Here is a 12,200-nt window from a genome sequence, read left to right as displayed (position 1 = left end):
TTTACCCTAAGCTTTTTTAGCAAAGCAGTGGTGTGCTTGAAGTTGGAGGTGTGTTTGGGGTCGTTATGTTGGAATACTGCCCTGCGGCCCAGTCTCCGAAGGGAGAGGATCGGGCTCTGCTTTAGTATGTCACAGTACATGTTGGCATTTATGGTTCCCTCAATGAACTGTAGCTCCCCAGTGCCAGCAGCACTCATGCAGCCCCAGACCATTACACTCCCACCACCATGCTTGACTGTGGGAAAAACACACTTGTCTTTGTACTCCTCACCTGGTTGCTGCCACACACGCTTGACACCATCTGAACCAAATACGTTTATCTTGGTCTCATCGGACCACAGGACATGGTTCCAGTAATCCATGTCCTTTAGTCTGCTCGTCTTCGGCAAACTGTTTGCAGGCTTTCTTGTGCATCATCTTTAAAAGAGGCTTCCTTCTAGGACGACAGCAATGCAGACCAATTTGGTGCCCTGTGTGGCGTATGGTCTGAGCACTGACAGGTTGATCCCCCACCCCTTCAACATCTGCAGCAATGCTGGCACCACTCATACATCTATTTCCCAAAGACAACCTCTGGATATGATACTGAGCACATTTATTTAACATCTTTGGTCGACCATGGCGAGGCCTGTTTTGAGTGGAACCTGTCCTGTTAAACCGCTGTATGGTATTGGCCACTGTGCTGCAGCTCAGTTTCAGGGTCTTGTCAATCTTCTTATAGCCTAGGCCGTTTTTATGTAGAACAACAATTATTTTTTCAGATCCTCAGAGTTCTTTGCCATGAGGTGCCATGTTAAACTTCCAGTGACCAGTATGAGCGAGTGAAAGCGATAACACCAAACTTGACACACCTGCTCCCCATTCACACCTGAGACGTAACACTAAAGAGTCACATGACACCGGGGAGGGAAAATGGCTAATTGGGCCCAATTTAGACATTTTCACTTAGGGGTGTACTCTCTTTTGTTGCCAGCGGCTTAGACATTATTTGCTGTGTGTTGAGTTATTTTAAGGGGACAACAAATTTACACTGTTTTATACAAGCTGTACACTAACTACTTTACATTGTAGCAAAGTGTAATTTCTTCAGTGTTTACATGAAAAGATATAATAAAATATTCACAAAAATGTGAGGGGTGTACTCATTTTTGTGAGATACTGTATATGCACACACACACACGCACCGTATAGATCTTGGGTATTTTCTTTCTTTTAAATTGCTGTAAAATTGTGTCAAAATACGCAATGCACTCATTGTTTAATGGCACCCCAAATGCACTTAGCAGACATGCATTTTTGCTACACATTTTTGTCCATTTGACAAATACACTACCAATGTGCCAAAATGCGCAATTGAAAAAATGCACAATGATCCACGCCCAAAAAAAATCAATTGGCTTTTGGGCCTTTATTGTGCGCAGTTTTGGCAAGTTTTTTGATGGCACTTTTTTGCTGTTGTTTTTTTCCCAAATACATTTTGGCTTGTTTTTTAAAAAATGCAATTTGGCACATTTTTATGTGCATTTTGGTGCTTTTTACCTGCATTTTTGTGTGCATTCCAGAAACACGTGCACAATGCATGATATGCTTGCGGTGCCAGTAATTGTTAATGGCACCCCAAAAGTGGCTGTTTGCCAAAATACACATAAAAACCAAATCAAAATGCATGTTAAAGTGTCAAACTACATGCTAAAAGAAGCGCCAAAATGTGCGTTACAAACCACGCCAAAATGTGTGTTTAAAAAAGCACAATAAAAAATCCACGTCCAGATGCGTGTTAAAAAAATACGGCGTGTTAAATGACAAATGCGCATAAAAAAGGACCAGAATACACATTTAACCACTTCCATACCAGGCACTTACGCAGCTTCCCGCCCAAGCCAATTATCATCTTTCATGCTACGCTGTACCCAAGCAATTTTTTTTATCATTTTGTTCCCACAAATAGAGCTTTCTTATGGTGGTATTTGATCACCTCTGTGATTTTTATTTTTTGCGCAACAACTAAAAAAATACCGAAAATTTGGAAAAAAAAAATAAAGGGGTGGCACTTTTATTTAGTTACAATTTTTTCCAATCAGTGCCCATTTATTTATTTATTTATTTACAATTTTATTTTACAATTTTTTTACATGTGGATGGCCATGGGAGATGTACCTGGCCATCCACATGTTTCCTCCAATCCCTGGTGGTCCGGGCGGCTTCCCTGTGGTCTAGTGTGGGCAACCAAGGGGGGGCTGCGCTGATAAACAATTAGTGTGAACCCCCCCTGTCAGGAGAGCTGCCGATCGGCTCACTCTACTTGCGTCTATCAGACGCGAGTGAGGAAGGGGTGATCAACGGCTCTTCCTGTTTAACATCGTGATCAAACCGTGATTGGACACTGCTGATCACGTGGTAAAGAGCCTCCGCCGGAGGCTCTTTTACCGAGATCGGTGATGCAGGGTGTCAGACTGACACACCACCGATCGCCCCCCACGTAATCCTGCAGGACGTCAATAGACGTCCGGTCAGGATTTCACAACCACTTCCTGGACGTCAATTGTCCATTGACCGGGCGGGAAGGGTTAAAGAATGTGACATAATGTGTGTAAAAAAAACAGCATGCTTCAATTTTATGTGGTCGTTTTTCAAAACGTAATTTTTTACTTCACAGAAATTGACCGTGTGTAGCAAAAAAACGTCGTTTAAATACGAAGTTTTTTTCACCCGCGCATGCCCAGAAGCTACTTATGAAGCAAGCTTCAATGGAAAAACGTGTGAACGTAACCTCACTTTGCTAGAACATTGTGAGAAAAACGATGGTGTGTAGGCAACTTCGTCTTTGTAAATAGAAGTTTCAAAAACTTCATTTTTTACTTTACAGAAAATGTCTTTTTTTTTTTCATCACATAAAGTGATGGTGTGTTTGCGGCATTAGAGTTTAATGAATATTTGGCTAATATGATTAATTGCTTTATTAGAATTGCATCAATTTATTTACTTCTGTTTCTTTTACAGAATCACAGTTGAAAGATAATCCTGCCTTTTCGATGCTAAATGACTCGGATGATGATGTAATATACGGGTAGGATGTTTGCTTTTGTGTAATTATGAAGTACTTATAGATTTTTTTTTTTCTTCACACCTCTTCATTCACATCTTGCATTTTTTTGTGCCCTGAGGCATGTTGCTTAATGGCAGGCCATATATTTTAGTTGGGCTCGCAACGTACCTCAGCACATTAGAAAAGCACCAGTCTAATTTTCACAATGCAGTGCGCCACAGTGTACATTGTTTACATTGTGTGTTGTGTGCTACAGCATATGTGCAATTTGGACAGATTTTTATCTATTTGTACATCAAGGTGACCATTCAGAATAAAACCCACATATACCCATGCATTACTATGTGTTTTGGTAACGCATGTTAAACTTAAAGTGCATTACCACAATAAATGTGTGCAAGTCTGCTCCTAAAGAAGGGGTAGTTGTGGTAAAATGAAACAACTGTACTTGTTGTAGTAAAATGGAACCAGGAGTTAACGCAGACTTAAAGATGCCTAATGACACGGCTGCCTTCCTGCTCCATCTAACTCAGACATCTAGATATAAAAGATCCCTGATATCCATCTACTCAATGCAGCTAAAGCGTGCATTCCATTGTATGGAAACAAACCACAACCCCCATATATTGTGGTTCTCTAAGATTAGTGAAATTCATACAATGGAGTAGTTGATGGCAGCAGCCAATAACCAAGAGGAGCAATTGTCCTTAAATGATGACTCTACTGGACTGATTTCAGTTCTTTTTCAGATTACCCTAGTCCATACTATCATCTTCTGTTTGAGACTTGATCCCCACAGGACAATACAGGTCCTCGAGTCTGAGGGTTGGGGGCTGAGTCACAGCATTCTTCACTCCCCTCTTTTCCTACCTTTGCACCTATCCTCCCCTTCCCTGTGTTTTTGTTCTCTTTTAGATACAATTTCTTTCCTCTCTTTAATCATGCTCACAGAGACCTTGTCAGACAACCATAAGTAGAATTAAGATGGGCAGTTAGTGCTTTTAGGCCAGTGTTTCCCAACTCCAGTCCTCAAGGCACACCAACAGGTCATGTTTTCAGGCTTTCCATTATTTTGCACAGGTGATTTGATCAGTTTCACTGCCTTAGTAATTATCACAGCCGTTTCATCTCAGGGAAATCCTGAAAACATGACCTGTTGGTGTGCCTTGAGGACTGGAGTTTGGAAACACTGCTTTAGGCGATATTATTTACCCACAGTTAAAGTGGTTGTAAAGTCAGAAGTTTTTTTTTATCCTAATGCATTAAGATAAAAAGTGTGCAGCAGCCCCCCTAATACTTACCTGAGCCGATCTATATCCAGCGATGTCCACGAGTGCCTTAGCCATCCAGGACTCTCCCTCCGGATTAGCTGAGGCACAGCAGCTGCGCTTTTGGTCGTGCTGCTGTCAATCAAACTCGGTTAACCTATCGGGAGAGAGAGGGGACATGGCTGGGCCGCTGAGCGGATGCACTGAGCTGCAGCTCGGCTGTCCCCATAGAAATCTGCTTGCTGTAGGGGTACTCAATGCAAGGGAGGGGCCAAGCGCTAGAGCCAAGAGACACTAGAAGAGGAGGAAAACCATTTCATTGTTATTTTAATAGAAAAAAAATGATCACTTAACCACTTGCTTACTGGGCACATAAACCCCCTTCGTTCCCAGGCGAAATTTCAGCTTCCGGCACTGCGTCGCTTTAACTGACAATTGCGCGGTCGTGCGACGTGACTCCCAAACAAAATTGGCGTCCTTTTTCCCCACAAATAGAGCTTTCTTTTGGTGGTATTTGATCACCTCTGCGTTTTTATTTTTTGCGCTATAAACAAAAAAAGAGCGACAATTTAAAAAAAATATATATTTTTTTTACTTGTTGCTATAATAAATATCCCAATTTTTTTTAAAAAAAAACTCTTTTTTTCTCAGTTAAGGCCGATACGTATTTTTTCGACGTATTTTTTGTAAAAAAAAAAAAAAATCGCAATAAGCGACTGGTTTGCGCAAAAGTTATAGCGCCTACAAAATGGGGAACAGAATTATGATTTTTTTTATTATTATTTTTTTACTAGTAATGACGGCGATCTGCGATTTTTATTGGGACTGGGATATTGCGGCGGACGTATCGGACACTTTTGACACAAATTTGACGCCATTCACATTTATACAGCGATCAGTGCTATAAAAATGCACTAATTACTGTATAAATGTGACTGGCAGGGAAGGGGTTAACACTAGGGGGTGAGGAAGGGGTTAACTGTGTAGCCTGGGCGTGTTCTAACTGTGTGGGGGGAGGGGGGTGACTGGGGGAGGTGACCGATGCTGTGTCTCTATGTACAAGAGAAACAGATCGGTCTCCTCTCCTCTGACAGCACGTGGAGCTCTGTGTTTACACACAGAGCTCCACGTTCCTGCTGTCACCTACCGTGTCACCGACGATCGCGTGTACCCGGCGGACATCGCGGCCGCCAGGTACACGCATCGGGTCTTCGGCGATGCGCCGGGACAGTTTTTACCCGCCGCGCGCTACCCAGTGGCGCGCGCGGGTAATGCACATAAAAGGCCGTGTTTAAACGGCCACTTGGCACTTGAGAGCCGCGCTGCGGACGTATTTTGTCTATAGCGCGGATCTCAAGTGGTTAAGTTTAGTGTTATGGTTCATCTCCTTGATGCATCGTAAGATACCTATTTTGGCTAATTTTGCCACTTAGGGCTGCTTAGCAATGTTAATTATTCCACTCACAGTTGTCAGTGTTGATGTATGACTATAAAAAACAAAATACTTTTCATTAAAAAAAAAAACGGGAGTATGGTTACTTTGGGCAATTTTTATTTTTGCAATTTTACATTCTTGGTGAAAATCTGGGTATTTAAAATATTGATAGGTCATATTCATAAAGCAAAGAGCGTGACTTTCAGTAAATATGTAGGCTGGGTTCAGACCTAATGCCAATGCGGCTCCCAGCAGGGGTCCTCGGCATCCTGGTTTACTGTTTCAGGTCTGATATCAGCCCCGAATTTTTGGGGCTGAATTTGGACCTGAAACGGACCAAAAGACGCACAATGCTCCTGTGCAAATTCGCACCGGAGCCGCATCAGAGATATGTGAATCGGCTCCATAGAGAGCCAGCCGGTCACGATCTCCTGCTATTGCTAATTGGATGCAGAGATTCCAGATCCAATTTGCAATAGTGTGAACCCAGCCTTACAGGTGGTTAATCAGTCCCTGTAAGTTAATACACATGGACCAGGAAGTTTTACCTGCAGTGAAAATTTGTTGTCGCTTCACTGCTTTATAAATATATCCCATAGTGTTTGTCTCCAGCCTAAACATGTTTTTATATATGTAAGAGAAAATGAATAACGGTACCGCTGTGGTAAAACTGTTTTTAAAACAGTTTGCTGGTACTTAATGTAAATTTTTCCATATTTTACTGTAGAGGAGTGATAAGTGATTGGTGATGACGAACATTAAGCCAGGGGTTGACAAATTTGTTCGGAATCTAGGAGCCAGCTAAAAAAGTTAGGAGCCAGAAAACGCACCTCGTCCCGACGAGCTTGCACGCAGAAGCGAACACATAAGTGAGCAGCGCCCGCATATGTAAACGGTGTTCAAACGCAATTTTGAAGTGTGACATGTTGGGTATGAATTTACTCGGCGTAACATTATCTTTCATAATATTACAACAAATGGGGATAACTTTACTGTTGTCTTATTTTTTAATTAAAAAAAGTGTATTTTTTCCCAAAAAAGTGCGCTTGTAAGACCGCTGCGCAAATACGGCGTGACAGAAAGTATTGCAACGATCGCCATTTTATTCTCTAGGGTGTTAGGATAAAAAATATTTATAATGTTTGGGGGTTCTAATTAGAGGGAAGAAGATGGCAGTGAAAATAGTGGAAAATGACATTTAGAATTGCTGTTTAACTTGTAATGCTTAACTTGTAATACCAACGGCCACCACCAGATGGCGCCAGCTCACATCTGGTGGTTATAACTTGTAATACCAACGGCTCACCACCAGATGGCACCAGCTCACAAAAAAAAAAAATTTTTTTTTTTTTTTTTTTGCCCACCTTCCAAGCCAAGTCGCCAGGACACTATTTCTAGTTGCCATGGCGACCTGGCGCCCGGGATTTGTTCGATCCCTGCATTGAGCTGTTAGGCTTAAAATGCAAATTGCCAACATATTAGTATTTTTTTTATTTCACTCACCGGCCACTTTATTGGGTACACCTTGCTAGTACTATGTTGGCCTAGATTCAACAAGGTGTTGGAAACATTCCTCAGAGATTTTCATCCATAGTGACATGATGGCATCACGCAGTTGCTGCAGATTTGTTGGCTGCACATCCATAATGCAAATCCCTGTTCCACCACATGTCAAAGGTGCTCTATTGGATTGAGATCTGGTGACTGTGGAGACCATTGGAAAACAGTGAACTCATTTGTCATGCTCAAAAAAGTTTGAGATTAATTGAGCTTTGTGACATGGTGTATTATCTTGCTGGATGTAGCCATCAGAAGATGGGTACCCTGTAACCCTAAAGAGATGGACATGGACAGCAACAATACTCAGGGTTGGGACGTGGTCATTAAATGAATGCTCAATTGATACTAAGGGGCCCAAAGTGTGCCAAAAAATATCCCCATGTCGTCCCACCACCACCAGCCTGAACCATTGATACAGAGGCAGGATGGATCCATGCTTTCATGTTTATGCCAAATTCTGACCCGACCATCTGAACGTTGCAGCTAAAACCGAGACTCATCCGACCAAGCAACGTTTTTTCCAATCTTCTATTTCCAATTTTGGTGAGCCAGTGCAAATTGTAGCCTCAGTTTTCATGTTCTTTGCTGACAGGAGTGGCACCCAGTGTGATCTGCTGCTGCTGTAGCCCGCTTCTTCAAGGTTTGATGTGTTGTTGCATTCAGGGATGGTATTCTGCAAACCTTGTTGTAACAAGTGGTTATTTGAGTTACTGTTTCCTATCACAAATCAGTCTACCCCAATCTCCTCTGAGCTCAACAAGACATTTTCGGTAACACAACTGCCAACAACCATGCCATTTTCAAAGTCACTTAAATCCCCTTTCTTCCCAATTCTGATACTCTTGTCTTCACCACGTCTAAATGCCTAAATGGATTGAGTTGCTGCAATGTGATTGGCTGATTAGCAATTTGTGTTACCAAGTAATTGAACAGGTGTGCTTAATAAAGTGGCCGGTGAGTGTATATATTTAAGAGTACCTAGAGGATTTATTTATAGCAAGGTTATTTCTTGATAGCTCACATCACCCTGCTCCCTTCTCCCAGCAGTGACTCAATAGCCCTTTAATCACGAATGTAAACACAGAGTGGGTGTTCTGGGAACAGGGGTGAGCTGATCTGCTCAAAGTAGGTCTTTGGTATATCTGCTGTAACTGTTGAGGATAGATTGCTCCACAGATTATAGGGATCAATGAGGGTTTGTTTTACTACCTGTTAAAGCAATTCTTCACACTCTTTTTAAACCAAGCCTCATTAAAACTGCCAGGGTAATATATATATATATCTATTAGTAAGATGCACTGAAAACAGGGCAAATAATGTGGAAAACAAAGTGACACAAATAAACATGCTATGAACAAAATAAATTGTGAATATAATTCACGATTGTGGATTAGCCACAATCCACCATAAAGTCCAAAGCTAAAAGTGTTCACATTCAATGATCTCCAAGTGAAAAAAATTATCCACAAGCGTCCTGGGGAAAAGTGATGATAGAAGCACCTCCACCACGATCACACACTGCCTCTTACCGGAAATATATGATCTCTTAATTATAGGAGATCATATACAGCATGAACTGATGTTATCCTTGAATCATATCGCCAGGGCAGGACACTCGCACTGATGGGTTTGCCTCAAACCGTGTGCCAGTATGGAATATTTAAGAAAGAGGAGGGAACCCGCATAGCGTAAAATCCTTGAGTATTTACTAAGTAGTAAAAAGATGTACACTTGCATCAAATCAGTAACATGAAGCATATAAAAAGACAAGCCGACCGGCTCCCCGAACAAGCAGCCCGTATCTCCGGGTCTGATCACTTGACGCAGTGACGTCAGAAACATCGCCTCCCAACGTTTCGTCTCGATTGGGACGTGGTCACGGGATCCCGTACGTTTTTTTTTTTTTTTTTACTGCGCATGCACAAGAATTGGATGCGCATTGGAGCCGCACTGAAATGCTGTAAATAAGCAGGTGCTGACTTCGGGGTGCCGCGATCACACTGCAGGTAGGGAGGAAATTTAGTCTATATTGCATATGAAAAGACTCAATTTTATCGAGTGCCTAATAACAGAAAACGCTCCCTATGAATACTAATGATGTTTCTAGTGAAAATGTTGTAATTTGACTAAAGCCTTCTCTTTAAGAATATAATAAATACTTGAATTTACTTGAACACTATGTGGTTGATTTACTAAAATAAAAGTGCAGAACCTGGTGCAGCTCTGTATAGAAACCAATCCGCTTCCAGGTTTTATTGTCCAAGCTTAAAGCGGGGGTTCACCCAAAAATACATTTTTAACATTACATTCAGCAGAGTTGTCCTAATGACAATCAGCTGTTTTTTTTTCTTCCCGTACATACCTTATTTCACCGCCGCTTCTGGGTATGTCTTCTCCGGGACTGGGCGTTCCTATCTGATTGACAGGCTTCCGACCGTCGCATACTACGCGTCACGAGTTGCCCGAAAGAAGCCGTACGACGGTACGGCTCTATACGGCGCTTGCGCACAGACGTTCTGCTTCTTTCGGCAACTCGTGACGCGTAGTATGCGACGGTCGGAAAGCCTGTCAATCAGATAGGAACGCCCAGTCCCGCAGAAGACATACCGGAAGCGGCAGTGAAAATAAGGTATGTACGGGAAAAAAACAGCTGATTGTCATTAGGACAACTCGGCTGACTGTAATGTTAAAAATTTATTTTTTGGGTGAACCTCCACTTTAATGATTGGCTACCATACACAGCTGCACCAGATTTTTTACTCTCCCGTTTTATTTAAATTAAGCGCTATACTGTGTATACACAATATATATATTTGAATTAAGTTGTTGCTTTCTACTTCTCGCATCGCATAACAGTCATGTTCTCCATTCATATGTTATCATATGCTTTGTATTTAAGCACATTGGTGGCATAAAAGCTTTCTAATATATCTCTGTGTTCACAGGAGTGACTACGAGGAGATGCCTCTTCAAAATGGACAAGCCATAAGAGCTAAATATAAAGATGAATCGGATAGTGACTGAGTGGATTGGGAACATCTTGGCGGAGTGCCTTCAGGTGCAGGAGGAAATATTCTGAAGGATGGACAGTTTATTTTCATTACAACTTTGTTGTTATGGATTGCTGCTCTTTCTGCAGAGGATTTTTATGTTGTTTTATTGTGTTATTTTTCTGATGACCAAATCCTAATGACACAGGGGAGCCTTGAGTACCGATGTCAGTCCTGTTTTGTAGTGTATACATTGAAGCTACCAACCACCGTGTTCTAATTATTACTTCCAAAAGCACAGCGAGCTCTGTCAATATTTTTTTATTTAGGAAGTTGCTGGAGTAGCATGACTCTTAATGGGAACAAGTCCTCTGCAAGCGTGAATGTGATGTCTGTATGTTTTATTGGATCAGATTCTTTAGGAGATTGTATTTAATGAATTTTGCTGCACAGTTTCTTTTTAAATGTTGGTGTAAAGTCCTTTCTTCCATTGTTCCTATATTAAAGTGTATGAAATACGGTTTACATGAAGGACATTTGTAGAGGTATTTTATCTTTTAGAAATGTAATATGCACTCATTTGAAAAGGGATGTTTCAGTACTACACTATGCTGTAATTATTTGGCCAGCTGACGAGAATTGTCTTAGGAGTATTTATGTAGATAAAAACCTTTGTCTTTAGCAGAAGTGCTCCCCCAATTTGGGCATTGGGTGTTGGTGTGCCATTTCTCTATGATGCCATTCTGTTTGCCTTTGTTCTGTAAGCCAAAAGCATGTGCTTTCTAGTACATCTCATAATACTGAGAACTAATACTGAAACCTGGCACTCCATTAAAGCCCAACGCATGCACATGCATCTGTCCGTCTGTGTTGTCAGTCTGCTGTGCCCCACACCACTACATGCCGTTGCTTCTGATTTAATGGCAGCTTTTACTTTTTTTGTGGATTTTTTTTCTGAAGATTTGAAAGAGTTAACTTTGAGTGGCCCAACTTGTCATCTTCTGGATTGTTTCCAGATATCATTGTGTATCTTTGCCCCCATACATACAGGAGATTATCTTTCTGAAAGTAGTTTAAGGGAGTCGTTATCCTGGAAGGACATATGAAAGGATGCACTGATGGCAAAATCCAGCCAGTGCTAGATCCTTTTTTCAACATCACTAAGTTTAACCACTTAAGGCCCACTAGCTGTGGATGTGGGTGTAATAGTCCTCTGTTGTACATGTTCTTATAACTATGTACCTCTGCATGTACGAGCCATGTAGGATAAAAGCAGTGGTGAAAAGGACTGCGTACATTGCCATTTACTGTACACTTGCTATGACCAGTTTTATTAACAGCCATGGTCCTCATAAATGGGGCGCTCATCTGTGGTTTTGACAGCTAATGCAGCATTGTCCTAAATGTTTAATATATAAAAAAATCTGTTGTCCATCATAAACCTCAAAAAAGGGAGATGCAAACTGAGCACTGCCTGCTCACTTTTGTGCATTTTGTATATATATGTAAATTAAAATGGCGGCAAAAATCAGGTTAGCATTTCAGTCATGAAGGTACAAGCCTGACAAATTCCTGGCATTAAATACATACATTGAACACACAGGAGGTTATTTACGAAAGGCAAATCCACTCTGCACTACAAGTTTACTTGGAAGTGCAGTTGCTGTAGATCTGAAGGAAACAATCAATGAAAATAAAAAACATAATTTCTCCCGAGCGTCTTCCAGGACCAGCCATAAGACCCAGGGCTCCTCCTACCAGGACAGGAAACGCGTTACCCCCACCAGATAAAAGGGTGGTCCTCCAGGCCCCATGTCAGTATTATTGTTTCCCCCGGACGGAGGTTAACATGTTTCTTGGAACCCGGTCCCCTAGGTCTTATGAGCAAGGGATTTAATGGC

At 41.6% G+C, this 12,200-nt stretch overlaps 1 protein-coding gene across 3 annotated transcripts in view; it reads left to right on the top strand.

Moving 5' to 3' along the window:
- Positions 1-10,830, top strand: part of TMEM181 (transmembrane protein 181) — a 73,788-nt gene extending 62,958 nt beyond the window's left edge. For all 3 annotated transcript variants that reach the window (XM_040350945.1, XM_040350946.1, XM_040350947.1), the window contains exons 16-17: positions 3,001-3,067; positions 10,255-10,830. In XM_040350945.1, the coding sequence (XP_040206879.1) occupies positions 3,001-3,067; positions 10,255-10,333 (146 nt within the window). In that variant the 3' untranslated portion in view covers positions 10,334-10,830. The remainder of the gene's footprint in view (positions 1-3,000; positions 3,068-10,254) is intronic.
- Positions 10,831-12,200: the final 1,370 nt, after the last annotated feature.

Source organism: Rana temporaria, chromosome 4 (assembly GCF_905171775.1).
Source record: "Rana temporaria chromosome 4, aRanTem1.1, whole genome shotgun sequence".
In the NCBI taxonomy this organism is placed as follows: Eukaryota; Metazoa; Chordata; class Amphibia; order Anura; family Ranidae; genus Rana; species Rana temporaria.
This window is presented reverse-complemented; position numbering and strand designations above follow the sequence as displayed.